Here is a 14,525-nt window from a genome sequence, read left to right as displayed (position 1 = left end):
TTACGTCATAATTCCTATTATTGTTTTATTATAGTTCAGACCGAACATGAATGAAACTACCTATCGTATGTGGTTTCGATCTGTCCCACAAAAATTGGATTTCTGTGCTATGTGACTGTTCAAACTACAAAAGAGCCATCCAATTTCAATCTGGATTGGCTGAAAATCAGATTTTGGCTGACAGTTCAAACAAGAGCTACATGCAAGGGACCAGTGAAATGTTTGCTGCTGGATAGCAAAATAGCTTACTGAGCAGACCATCTGTCTTGGTCAGAAAAGGAGTCGGCCACAACATACTTTTCTTTTGAAATGCTCGTCCTTATTTAGCTCACAGATTTTGCATCTCCTTCTTCTTGACCATGTACAGTACTACTTTTTGCCGGCCCCTGTCGCTAAAAAAACGGACACTAGCTTGAACTCTGCAAGCGCAGACTTCACGGCCTTGTCGCACAAGCCACTCGCTCCAGTCTGGGGCAGCCAGAGTCCGCTGAGCTTAGCTCGCTGTCTAGTTAGGACTTAGCTCCAATGTCTTGGTGAGGACGGTACAATGGCGTATAATGCATGTTATTGCATAGTTATTTTGAGATTTAGAGGGTGTTTAGAGGTATTTAATTCCGACTTGCACGGAAATGCGGGTTACATCGCCAGCGCAGGAACTGAACTTTTTCGTAAACCGGGGACTACCTGGATTGGCAAACTCGTTTCAACGACTAGTTATTGGCAAAGGCGAAATGCTTAGAAAACATTACCTTTCCCCATAGTTCCTCAGGGTTTGGGCATGCGCAGTTTAGCTTTCGCCACAAACTAGTCGTTGAAATGAGTTTGCCAATACGTTAAAATGAGGTTAGCACTATTAGATTAGTTGAATTTTTCTTTTACCCCAGACAATGTGTTTAGGTTAGCACTGTTAAAACAAGGTTAGCAATAGGTTGAAACGAGAAAGCCCTGGTAGAAATGTTTCAATAACACTGGCAGCTCTGCGCTTCAGTCTTAGGGTTTTCTATGCACAAAAATAATTTCTGTTGGCATCTCTCTGTTATAGCTCCGTCCTGAAGGCAACTCCTCAAAGTAAATCTCGAAGACAGAGCCTGATAGTGTCACGCAACTCAACGTCTGCTGCCGATGACTTTGAGGATCTGATCAACGAATTTACAGATGATCATCTAGATGAAGATGTGGATCCTGGCATTGGGGAGGATGATCTACTGCAAGAACTTTCAGACATGATTGGCAGTTGAGGCAGCTTTTCTATTGCTGCTAGCTATTATTATAGGAAATACCCCGTCCTAAATCATTGCTAGCCTCGGCTAAATTAACACTTAACACTGAAAGCCAATATACAACCAGTTTACTTAGGATTCATGTGTTGTCTTTTACTTAAATCTTATTTCAAAACAGCATTGACAATATCTGTTAAATTTTAAGTGTTGGAAAAGAAATGTGTTAAGTGACAAAGTCTGTATACTGTGTATGCATTAGTAAAATTTAAATATGTATATAAATATTTCTGCAGCTTTGCTTTTAATTTCTAGCAGATGTCACTTGTACTTTCGCAGCGACATCTGAAAATGCAACGAATATCCATTTAATGTCAGATTATTTGTGTTGTGAATCTGAAATATCGAGTATTTCCATTTGCATTTTTCTGACATGTGGTATATTATTTCCTAGGCCATTACCAGTAGATTACGCTGTTGTCCTCAATTGAAAAGACTTGTGTTGACACCTCAGGGAAGACTTTTTGTTTTATACGCCCCCGAGAAATATTTAGGAAATGCAGTCTTTTTCTGTTTTGTCATTTATTGCATTGCTCTCAGATGCTAGAGAACAGTTTTCATAACACTTTTTCACAAGTTCACTGTTCAAAGTGATTTGTTCACATGACTGTAAATAAAAAAGGATTTTATTTTACGGCTGGGTTACTCTCTGATTGAAAGGTATTCTGGTTGAAAATTGATGTAATAATTGTTTGGATCGATACTGATTAAGCACCATCAAATTGAAATCATACAAAGATCAATATAATTTTACATATGCTGTTTTGTTTGTTTTCATTCAAATATCAGAAATGTCTCGGCATAAAAAAAATAAACCTCAAATTTGCTTTGCATTTTTATTGCTTTAGGTAAAATGATTATGCTAAATGGCAGAAGCCCAATATCACTGCGAATATAGGTATATTTTTCTGAAAATAGATTTTAAAAATTTATCTAAAATACTGCACTCCTTCAAGCAAAAATATTTTCCCCCAAGGAAATATATTACTACCATTAATACGTAAGATAACTTCAAGATAATGTGACGGAGAAAATCTGTCAAACTATGAACAAATTTACCAGAGCCACGTGTAGATATTTATGGTAATGGGGCTACCGGGGAAAATGATGAAAAACGAGCCGGTGCTGTCCTGACGATGGCCGACAAGTGACGATGTCCGTCCCCGCTTACTCACAGCGAATACTAATAAATCTATCCGAATATATATGATATCTATAATTTCGAATGCCAATTCTCTTCCGGGTCAGCAGACGTAAACAGAAGGGCGTTCCGCAGTAGAAAACATGACCAAGCTAGAGCTGTTGAACGTGTTCCTGAACGACAGACTGACAGCGGCCGCCGAGGAGATTTTCCGAGCCGTTAAAGACACCTTTCTTGAATTTCAGAGTGAAATTCATCGTTCCCAAGAAGAGAACGAGCGCCTGAAACGACTCCTCAATGTCGCCGTTCAAAGACTCCTCCTGCAACCAGGTAGCTAAGGACGACAGGGAACAGTTGACAGTTGAGGTTTTTTTTGTCGCATCACCACATCCCACTTGATTTTTTTTCAAAGCTACGAACATTTTGATTAACTTCAAAGAAACGATCAACTCGTAAGGGAAAGCCCTGTGGATGAAAAACCATTGCATATTGAATTATAGTCACCATAATGGAACATTTTATTTCATTTCCAATATGTACAATTTATGTTTAAAAATCAAATGTATGATTTTAAGATGTAACAAGCTTGATCATGTGCATGTGTTGCGATCTTAGAAAAAGCGTTTATATATAATATAATTTATACTTGTATAATATAGTATAGTAATGTATTTAGTCTACATATCATTTAGGGCCTGTGAGTATTTTGATAAACTCGTGTTTCAAAAATTTGGTTATTCTCAGAGGAGGGTAGCTTGGCCAAAGTTTCTACTCAAGCATAGACTTCATAATGCATTGACGGGGCGCGGGGCCGATTCATATGGGGCCTATATCCGTCAAAGCTGACCGAGTGGAAACACAGACAGAGCTTTTTCTGTTGAAAATTCTGTTGAATAAATGCTTAAATCCCTGAATTCTTTATAGATATGGACGTAAAACAGTCTCGATTCTTGGTTAAAAGCAAAAAAAAAAAAAAAAAGTTCAGGTAGCATTTATTTTACGAAAATACTGCGAACTATGAGACTAGTCAGTAAGGAAATTAGCGGCCGCCATATGTAAACAAAGAGCTTTTTCTGCTGAAAATTCTTGTAAATAAATGCTTAAATCCCTGAATTCTTTATAGATATGGACGTAAAACAGTCTTGAATCTTGGTTAAAAGGAAAAAAATACGTGCAGGTATCATTTATTTTATGTAAATATTGCAAATTATGAGGCTAGTCAGTAAGGAAATTAACGGCCACCATATGTAAACAAGGAGCTTTTTCCGTTTAAAATTCTTGTGAATAAATGCTTAAATCCCTGAATTCTTTATGGATATGGACGTAAAACAGTCTCGATTCTTGGTTAAAAGCAAAAAAAAAAAAAAAAAAAAATGTTAATATTGCGAACTATGAGGCTATTCCATTCAGCACAAGACTTTTTATTTGTCATGACCATGCCATTTACTTAGCAATTAGGGAAAAATACTTCGATAAAAAGAATATCCTGTAAAAATATTGGAGTAGAGAGATTGAAACAGTGACGTGCGGTGAGGTTCATGGTTGGTGAGGCACTGACTCCTTTAGTGTCAGATTTCCAAATATATAAACCAAAAAGGGTAGCTTATTCAATTGGCTACTGGTTATTTCATATCTCATCAGCATTCTTCACAAAACACGCACACACGGTACATATTATCGATACGTAAAAGTAAGAAAATAACATGCATTTGCGATAATTCATGCAACATAAATGAGAGTAAAGAGTGGTGTACAAAACCACAGAATTCAATTCTGACCTTTAGTGAAATATTCAGTTGTTTTTAAAACTTGTAATTCTGATACTTTAATCAATTTATTACAGATTGCTAAACAAAAAGTGTGAAAAGAAAAACAAGGAATATTTTATCTATGGCCAAAATTTAGTTTTTAAATATTCTATTGTATTTTTCTTGGTCTAAGCTCTTTTTTAAAAATTTTTTTAAGAAGATTGAAATGAAAACTGTTTGTGGTCTTGCGCCTGTCCTTCACCACAAAAACCGCCGTTACTTTGGAAGAACATAGGTTTGGTCTCAACATTCGTAGGGACGATATAACAGCATAACCTGCATGTAGGTACACTTTTTGCTGGGGACGGGACATTAATAAGACCAAACAGATTGGATGAAGGGGGCAAAGGGCCACATTTCTCATGTATATGAACCTAGTTAATTAATAGGCAAAATGATCAATGCAAAATAAATCCTTATCTACTGATAATAACTTTTATGTGCATTGGTTCAGATGATACACTGTTCGATTCAAACCTTTGTTTTCAAAAAATACTAAAGAAACATTTTGAAAACTTCCTGAATAAATGTCTGGTTTTTATTTGCATAAACATAATGAAAATAATTCACTTAATAATGGTAGGGTCAATTCTATCCTGACAACATATGGAACTATTGAAAGATCTAAATTCTCTATATAACTGAACATTATATCATGCAAAAAAGGTAAGGTTGCTTAAACGTTGGTGGGGACAATTTTAGCATCCTGAATAGTTGGTAGTGTTATGTCCCTATCGTCCCTATGCAAACCTACGCCCTTTTTGTAAAAGTCCTCCTTATTTTCCTTTACCTTACAAAAATCTCTCCCCCTCAATGGAGAGGATTGCTTCAATTAGATCGCTGTGTTCTATTTGACAAGCCAGAACACACAGTGGATGTGTCCAAATGTCTAGCTAACCTTTCATCTTTCTTAGCAAAACCATGTAATCGTTCTACATATATGCCACGTTTAGAAGAGCTTACACGCTCATCGTTACCACGAAATGTTAACTCCTGTTTAGCTAGGATGCAGGTTGCATTAATGAGGTATTTCAAACTCTTTACCTTAGCATTCTGGATGCTACCGTTGAGCTTCCGCTGTTCGTCAAAGCCAAATCGATCCTTGAGCTTCCAAAAGTTTTTAAAGCAATCAGGCTTTGAATGTGAGTGGTCGAGCTCTCGTGTTTGCTGAGGCTTCGTGGTAGTTTTTTAATGTCACAATATCTCGTGTTAGTCCAGACATTGGCACAAGTTGAGAAAAAAAGGCAGGGAAAGCAGCAAAGCCGATTTTTTCGAAGGACAGCCACATAGCCAGTTTTTTCGGGTGTACCAGTCCGTTTGAAAAGCGCGAGTTATCTTCTGTCCCGTAGTTTGAAGCAAACCTTTTAGCTCCGGTGTTGTTAATCGCGTCCACTTTTGACGGAAAGTCCAGTTTCACGTACGCCCCCTTTCAGTGCGGCAGAGTACTATCTGCCGCAAGCTGTGCCTTTTCACTGTGGTTTTATTTCCCATCAGCAAACCTAAATATGTCGCTAACAAAAATTAAACTTTAAGGGTTAAAGACATTAGCCAGACTGTGGAAAATCAGGTCAAATAAACGTATCTGGAAACATTATAATGGTGACATGCAGATGTACGGCAACCACCACGCTCCAATTCCATGTATCAACCCAGTTTGTTATGGATTGCGCAATCAGAGGTGAGGCTTTACTCGTTGCTGCCGCACCTCTCGTTTCATTTCGTTATTTGAACAGGAAATGGGCAAATTCAGCGATTTTGACTATAAAAAATGTTTGAAATGAGTCATACATAAAGAGCAATGGACAAATATTAATATAAATTTGATGCTATAATTATTTTTTTGTCATGATGACAGGTGAGGCTCTGCCTCACCTGCCTCCCCTGACCGCACGTCACTGGATTGAAACAATGGCATTTTGCTGCTCTCTTCATTGCATTTTCCTCATTCTGAATCATTCCCCTTCAATAGGCTGAATTCTAAACCTAATGTGACCCTGCCGACGTCATCCTCCAGCTGGGGACGCATGAACGCTATAATGACAAGCGGGGCTAAACAGCGGATTAAAAGTCTAATTTCTCGTCATCCGTACTTTGCCAAATTGTTGTTGTTGGGTCTAAAACTCGTTCTTTAACTTAGTTATTTACCCTAGGCAAGCTGACAAAAGGCAGGGCATAAAGTGAGACAGAGTCAGAGAGTTGACGTTTTTCAACCTGCAGGTTGGGAGAGCCAGGAGACAGAGTTCCGCGATTAATGTTGTCTCATCGAAGTCTCTCTCCGAGCTCCCCCGCGCTGCTAACTTTTATTGAGGGCTTGTTGCTGGGCAGAATACAGTTACAACACTGTTGTCCAACGTGGCAGTTTTGATCGGGGAAGTTCCTTATTCTAGTCATTGATTGAACAGTCACACTCTTGATTGAATTAACAGTCACACTCTTGAGCGGGCAAGATATCTTTGTTTTGAACACAAATTTGCACTCAAAATACTATGGCTTGGTGGAAAAGTACTGAGACGTTGTGTGATGAATCAACATATGTGTGTGTATCTATTTATCAGCAGAATGTGAGCAATTGCCGGTAATAAAAATGTAAGCACATGATTATGGGCTAAAACTGTATTCTTCATAATAGCTTCGGAGTGCGCGTATAATAGCTGTGGGAGAGCAAACTGGCATAATATATTTGGCATACAACTTATCTTACATTGTATATAATAAAATCGTCTCAAAATATTATTCTTAGTTACATAATAATGCTATTTAACATTTTTTATGCTGTCATAGTCACTTTAAAGTACATGTTGAGATAATACACTTATACATGGCGTTTTGCAATATGTGTCCATAGGTCCATTGTAGTGGAGAAAAAAGGGACACCTTTCAGGTGTTGATTTACTTGCTCAAGAGTTGTGTTGTACATGCAGGGCATTTTCACACTACAGATCTTCTTTTGTCTAATTTATTAACAAAATGTTCTCTTGGCTTGGCAAAAAGTACCAGAATTACTGGTAGCCAAGGTTGTTGTTGTTCTTTTTGTTTAAGGCGCTCTAAAGGGAGGAAGTAGAAATGCAGAGGAAACTACAGTGGCTTAGATAGTCCAAAATGGGCGGTTTTTAAAATCGAAAGTACCGTTTTGAACGTTTTGAACATTGTTTTAACCAAGTAAGTTTCCGTTCAAAATAGATTAAACAAACTGCCATAATAGAAATGTTCATAAGTAGAGGTACCACTCTATGGTAGCGTTGTATCGGTCGTGAACGATTCGTTCTTTTTGAACGAATTGTTTGGGTGAACGAGACCGAACTAATCACTTTCTGCACTGATTCGTTCTATGAAGTTGGGGCTTGTTAGCTGCGTGGGAGGGCGTTGAGCAAGCGGCAGCGTCTTCTGACATCGCACACGACCAATCAGATGCCAGTGGAAACAGAATCAGGGCGTCTGTCACTCACTCCCACGTGTGGCCAATAAGCTGCCAGCGTGCACGCAGGGGGCAAGACTGAGTTATGTCACTTTCCGTTCACATACTCGGTCCTAAGGCTCCTGACCGAGCTTGTTGCTAACTAGACTTGCCAGTCACGCAGTGAACGAGTCAAAAAATGAAAGGAAATGACTTTGTCACATATTTGTTGATATGGAGCCTATCATATGTTGCTCAAACCAGACAAAAACACCACGCAAACCTAGCGAGCATGGTTTGGTGTACTACTTTTGTCAACAGACTCGGGACTACATATGACGACATACTATCAAATTTAGAGTGGTATAAAACTCTTTCGCTAGTTGCAGGCAAGCAAAAGCTGAGCAGCGGACACGTCACGGCAGCACATGGGGGAGAGAACTGTCAATCTATGGAGGCTTCATGGCAGCGATATTTACCTCATCTGTGCACAGGAAAATGAATATTTAGTATGATCACCATATTACTGATATGCAATTAAAAAGTATATACATGTCATTTTTTCCCGAGTGTTTTATTTATTTCGTGTCAGGTGTTTGTCGGTTTGACAAATTATGTCCATCCGTCCATCATGTGCTACTCAAGCGCCCAAAACAATGCAAGCGGGCACGGGAGATGTCGCAATATGTCTACATTTTTCTTAACAGACTAATGAGAGTAGAAAGGCGACATCGTAAAGAGCAAACAATTATTTCTCGTCAGCATTTGACGATCTGAGATGAGGGGACGACAGGGGAGCTGACAGGATTATTTTATTTATTAATACGTACCAGTGCAAAAATTCAATACGATCATCTTTATACTGATTTGCAATTAAACTGTCTAATGTCAAAATGTAGTATTGTTTTCATTTCAGTGCTACACATTTGACAACTAACTATTTACACTTTAGTTTCAACAATAGTTACCAAAAATAATAGTGATGAGCATAAAAACAAAAACACAACAGAGCATGAGGTAAATATGATGTGTTGGTCGTTGCATATTTAGAAATTAAACTTTTGATTTATTTTTATTTCCGTGACAGCAAGCATGCCGCGTTGGCTGGTAGCAGCAACATTGTGTATGTGATCAAGATCATGCAAAAAAAAGTCAGTGTGCCCCCGAGCCCAAACCCCCACTGCCCCCACAAAAGGAAAATGTTTAACCATGTCCTAAATCGAAATGCAAGCACGAGCCATGACTTTGATCCCATAGAAATACGACAGACGACACGGATGTTCTCCCTCGCTTTTGCAGCAGCGGGTGGGACACGAGGCTGGGAAAGCAGAATGATATCGTCTGTCACTCATTTCTGAAACTACTACGAGCGGTCAATGAGGAGCCTGTGTGCCAGAGAGGGAGGGACCAAGCAATGTCACTTCCCGTTCAGTTATAATGCGAAGCGGTCTTTGGTGATTCGTTCGGCGACGTCACTTCCCGTTCACTAACTGAACGATTCATTTGGGCGGGGGGGATGAGTGGGGCGAACGATTCGTTGAACGATTTGTTTGAACGAGTCTTTTTACTGAACGAACTGGAATGGATTCGTTTCCTCAAGTGAACGACAGATCCCGTCACTACTGTATGGAGAATAAAGGGGAAAAATGTAACGAATTTAGTGTAGCCCAAAGTAGCTGAGTAAGATTAGTGTTCCTTCTTCACAAAACTACTCAAGTAAAAGTAAAAAGTATGTAATAAAACTCCTAGAAGTACATTTTTCTCAAAGGTTACTCAAGTAAATATCATGCATTACTACCGATTTCTGGTTACTGTCAATATTTAACAAATTCAATTATTCTGATGTAGTGGCTGGTCAAGACATGCATCAATAACAACTAATAGACCAAATTCTCTGCCTGTTTGATATCTGTCATCTTTCAGAAGCTTCACCTGTCCAATCCCAAGATCACCACATCTTCGAGGCTGAAAGGGGAGGCAGTGTGCAACCGCAAGTGAAAAAAGAGGCCACACTCACAGATGTTCAAAGCGAGTGCGTGCTTGATGAAAGACACCCAAAAGAAGAACCTTGTGGTCATTTTGAGACCCAACCATGGTCAACTTCTCTATTACCTCTAAAGGTGTTAAGTACGGATACTGTCTCTACACCTCCTTTGCCATCCCAGCGGGACACAAAAACAGACTGGGAGAATGAAGAACACTTTGCAGGCAGCAGCTCATCATCCACACAGACTGTACAATCGAATGGCAAAGACACTCACGGTGATTCTTGTGGCACTACCGCAAATAGCCGAACAACTACCCAGAAATCTCCATCAGAATCCAATGGGCAGCAGGTGAAAGGACCGCTTTGCATCAGTAGGAAGCAAAGTGTAAACTCACTGCAGCTAAAACACATGAAATCCCTCAAGCCACCACCATCTCGTACCTCTCATCCGACCATTCAGAGGTGGCACAGCTGTAAAGAGTGTGGGAAAAGCTTCAGCTTTGCCTGCCAGTTGGAAGTCCACATGCGTTGGCACACTAAGGAGAAGCCATACAGCTGCACAGTGTGCCGAAAGAGCTTCACCACCGTCAGCATGCTCAAAAGACACCATCGCATCCACACTGGGGAGAAGCCCTTTCGTTGTCACGTGTGTGGCAAATGCTTCAATCAGTCTGCACACCTTAACACCCATTTTAGACTCCACACCAGAGAACCAGTCGGCTGGAGCAGAGCATCGTTTCCAAGGAACCTTCAGTTGACAGAAAATTAAACCACCATGTAATATTTGTAGTACTCGGTATGTGTTTAAAAGTGTTGATACCCAACTGAATTACTAGAAAAAGCAAACTCATGAAAATCACCTCTAAAAAATGATGACAAATAGTAATTTTGGTTTTTGTGGTAATCATTGCAAACAAAGAATACAGTGTATCACAAAAGTGAGTACACCCCTTGCATTTCTGCAGATATTTAAGTATATCTTCATGGGACAACACTGACAAAATGGCACTTTGACACAACGAAAAGTAGTCTGTGTGCAGCTTATATAATAGAGTTCATTTATTTTCCCCTCAAAATATAGCCATTAATATCTAAACCCCTGCCAATTAAAGTAAGTACACCCCATAGTGAAAGTTGTCAATATTAACATACAGTACTACATGTCAATTGTCAATATTTTGTGTGGCCACCACTTTTATCCAGAACTGCCTTTACTGACCAGAGCTTCACAGGTTGCCACTGGAATGCTCTTCCACTCCTCCATGACGACGTTGCAGAGCTGCCGGATAGTTGAGACTTTGCGCACCTCCACCTTCTGCTTGAGGATCCCCCAAAGATGTTCTATTGGGTTCAAGTCTGGAGACATGCTTGGCCAGTCCATCACCTTTACCCTCAGCCTCTTCAGTAAAGCAGTGGTCATCTTGGAGGTGTATTTGGGGTCATTGTCATGCTGGAACACTGCCCTGCAACCCAGTTTCTGGAGGAAGGGGATCATGCTCTGCTGCAGTATTTCACAGTACATGTTGGAGTTCATGTTTCCTTCAATTGAATGTAACTCTCCAACATCTGCAGCACTCAAGCAGCCCCAGATCATGACATTCCCACCACCATGCTTGACTGTAGGCATGACACACTTATCGCTCCTCACCTGGTCGCCGCCACACATGCTTGAGACCATCGGAATCAACGAATTAATCTTTGTCTCATCAGACCATAGCACATGGTTCCAGTAATCCATGTGCTTTGTTGACATGTTTTCAGAAAACTGTTTGCAGGCTTTCTTGTGTGCCGTCTTCAGAAGAGGCTTCCTCCTGGGTTGACAGCCATGGACACCAATTTTATGTAGAGTGCAGCGTATGGTCGGAGCACTAACAGACTGACCCCCCACCTCTTCAATCTCTGCAGCAATGCTGACAGCACGCCTGTCACGAGTCACATGACATTTTGGAGGGAAAATGACAAGCAGTACTCAATTTGGACGTTTAGGGATGTACGTAGTTTCTATGGGGTGTACTCACTTTTGTTGGCAGGGGTTTAGATATTAATGGCTATATTTTGAGTTATTTTGAGGGGAAAATAAATTAACTATATTATAAAAGCTGCACACAGACTACTTTTCATTGTGTCAAAGTCATTTTGTCAGTGTTGTCCCATGAAAAGATATACTTAAATATCTGCAGAAATGCGAGGGGTGTACTCCCTTTTGTGATACACTTTATTTGCTGTACTACTCAGTAGATATTCTGGGCCACTCGTCATGAGGAAACTGTTCCAGGTGTCTTAGGTTTGAAGGGGGCTTCCTCTAGACCAGTGTTTTTCAACCAGTGTGCCGTGGTGTAGTGTCTGGTGTACCGTGGAAAATCATCCACTTTTCACCTTTTGGAAAATAAATACACAAATGTGCAAAATCCAATGTCTGTGCTGTCCAATGATCTGTTATCCTCTTCCATATCAGTAGGTGTCAATAGGTAGCAAATTCCTTTGTTTAGTAATGCGGAGGAGGTAGTAGGGTGACCACCTGTCCGGTTTTAGGACTGACACTCAGCCTTTTCAGTGATGTGGTGTTTAGTGTCGGGCACAACCAATTAGCCGGATGCACTTTGTCCAAGTATTAAAGAAAATGGGCCGTGGCTTAGTTTATGTGATGCAACTCAGCCCCACGGTGATCAGAACTGGTCTGTCATTGGCCAAGAGTGGCTTCAGTTAAAAACATTCTTTATCACTGGTTCAATAAAATGTAAACAAAGCTTCATGTGTGGCTATCTGACGACATCATTTCCTCGCCGAGATTTTACAACAGTGCTAGCAAACATGCCAAAACAGCAGAAATCTTTTAACATTGAATGGACGAAAGAGCACGATTTCCTCGCCAAAAGCAGTCCAGTCGAGACTCGTTCCACGGTTTCTGCACGCTTTGCCGGTGTGACGTTGACGTGAGCAGTAGGGGCGATGTATCTGTAGAACGTCACCCGGTGAGTGCGAAACGAATATGGCGAGCGGCAGGTGTGTCCACATTGAAAACATTTTTTTCACATCGCCTCTGGATAACAAAATAACTGCAGCTGAACTTTGTAAAGTTGTTCCTCTTATAAAGGGTTCACTCTTTTTGAGCAGTTCAATGCTCACGTTGTTTTAATACGAAAAAATATTGTTCTGAAGAATTTTGTTTTTTACAAATGTTCCTTGTTAATACCGTTGTTCTGCCCAAATATCCTACACCGGCGAAAGAATGGCGAATTTGAAACCCTAAGTACTACCGTGCGCTTTTAGCTAGTTGTGTTTAGACGCATACAGAAAGAACGTACTAAAAATGCCTAAAGAAAAAACTTAAACGTAATAATATCAAATAAGGGTGGTTTAAATACACTACGTGACAAGTGTGGACAACAGATAAACACTCTGCTTTAAAATTATCACAAGAAACCACAATGCTTAAAAGCTATCAGAGGAAAACACGCCAAAGGTATGTTGAGGCAATCGAAAGGTAGAAAAAAATACTCAATAAAACTGAAAATAATAAGTACTTCTGCTTTTAACTGACATGCGCATGCATGCGCAAGCGCACTGGGGATTGGTAAAACAAGGTACTGTAAACTAAATAAATTGTCAAAAAAAAAGTAATCCTTATATTTTAGGGCTGCAGCTATCAAATATTTTAGTAGTCGATTAATTAATAGACTAGTTTGTTCGAATAATTGAGTAATCAGATAAGGAGCATGAAAAATTAAAATACCTGGGCTGAGCCTCAAACAGTATTTATTTATTTTTTTTATGAGCATCCACAGTATGTACAACAAAAGAACAATTGGCTAATTTACATAGAAAAAGTCCGCTAGCTTAAATGCTGTAAAATGCTAAAGTTTTTTTTTTTTTTAACGCTCCTCTTAACAAATGGTTCAGACACATATTCCCACAAAAAACGGCTAAATATACCTATAAACTAAATTACGAATGCATTAAAAAACTTTAGCTCAAACAAAAACTTATCTTACGTTGGTCTTAACGGGGAGCAGTTGGATTCAGCCATGTGAAAAGATGCAGACCAGAGGGCAGTGTATCCACCCTAATCAATCAAACTAGATGCAAACACTTTCAAAATAAACATTTACAACACCACTTTAATTAAACGAATACGTGAAGCAACAAGATTGAGTGTTAAGTTTAAGAGTGCCATTGGGGCTAACTGTCGCGGCTAACTAGCGAAACTATAACTAACAGCAACGGGAAAAATGTTTTTTTTTTTTTAAAAAAAGATGCCAACTTAAAACTAGACAAAATTCATTGAATGGCAGTCAAAAGGAAGCAAAGACCATTTCCTCTTAGAGAGTTTTCTAGTGTGCTGCAATAAGCAAAAGCTATCTTTCATTAGGATTTAGGCTAGACTGCAAAGACGTTCAATGGGGATTCAGTGATATCCACTCCAAATTATACGCCAAGCCCAGGTGTCAAACTTAGAGTAAAAATATGATTATAAAATGTGTTTTTCTTTGTATTTGTTGAATTCCCATTCAATACATGACTTCATATTGTTAATATCATATACAGACATTCATTTTTACATTTTTGATGATAGCGTGCCGTGGGATTTTTTTTTTTTTTTTTTAATGGAAAAAGCGTGCCGTGTGCCTCAATAAAGTTGAAAAACACATTACAAAACATTCCATAATATCATGTAAAAATGTGAGTGGCAGTGGTCGCTTGAGTGGCGGCAATATGCTTCCGTACTTTGCTGCCTTTTATTTATCATGTACTATAAGGGAGAGTGGGGTAAGATGAGCCAGAGAGTAAGTCGTCCCACCCCTTGTATCTAGGTAACAGTACACAAGCTTTGTCATGTGACCATAAATTCAGGAAACACCCATCATTTCTATCTTGCTGTGGTAAAGAGAAGCACCTAAGATAAGGGTCAAGACTTGTT

At 39.5% G+C, this 14,525-nt stretch overlaps 2 protein-coding genes across 6 annotated transcripts in view; both read left to right on the top strand.

Moving 5' to 3' along the window:
* Positions 1 to 1,911, top strand: part of zc3h11a (zinc finger CCCH-type containing 11A) — a 49,770-nt gene extending 47,859 nt beyond the window's left edge. For all 4 annotated transcript variants that reach the window (XM_057845522.1, XM_057845521.1, XM_057845523.1 and 1 more), the window contains one exon: positions 1,043 to 1,911. In XM_057845522.1, the coding sequence (XP_057701505.1) occupies positions 1,043 to 1,238 (196 nt within the window). In that variant the 3' untranslated portion in view covers positions 1,239 to 1,911. The remainder of the gene's footprint in view (positions 1 to 1,042) is intronic.
* A 329-nt stretch (positions 1,912 to 2,240) lies between these two features.
* On the top strand, positions 2,241 to 12,314 carry LOC130921520 (zinc finger protein 135-like). Of its 2 annotated transcripts, none has more exons than XM_057845525.1 (2): positions 2,241 to 2,748; positions 9,547 to 12,314. In XM_057845525.1, exons 1-2 carry the CDS (start codon positions 2,562 to 2,564, stop codon positions 10,374 to 10,376), a joined length of 1,017 nt encoding a protein of 338 aa, XP_057701508.1. In that variant the 5' UTR covers positions 2,241 to 2,561; the 3' UTR covers positions 10,377 to 12,314. The 2 variants fall into 2 exon arrangements, with proteins under 2 accessions (XP_057701508.1, XP_057701507.1); XM_057845524.1 differs by having other exon boundaries at positions 9,544 to 12,310.
* The last annotated feature ends 2,211 nt before the right edge of the window (positions 12,315 to 14,525 follow it).

This window comes from Corythoichthys intestinalis, chromosome 9, assembly GCF_030265065.1.
Source record: "Corythoichthys intestinalis isolate RoL2023-P3 chromosome 9, ASM3026506v1, whole genome shotgun sequence".
Lineage (NCBI taxonomy): Eukaryota > Metazoa > Chordata > Actinopteri > Syngnathiformes > Syngnathidae > Corythoichthys > Corythoichthys intestinalis.
This window is presented reverse-complemented; position numbering and strand designations above follow the sequence as displayed.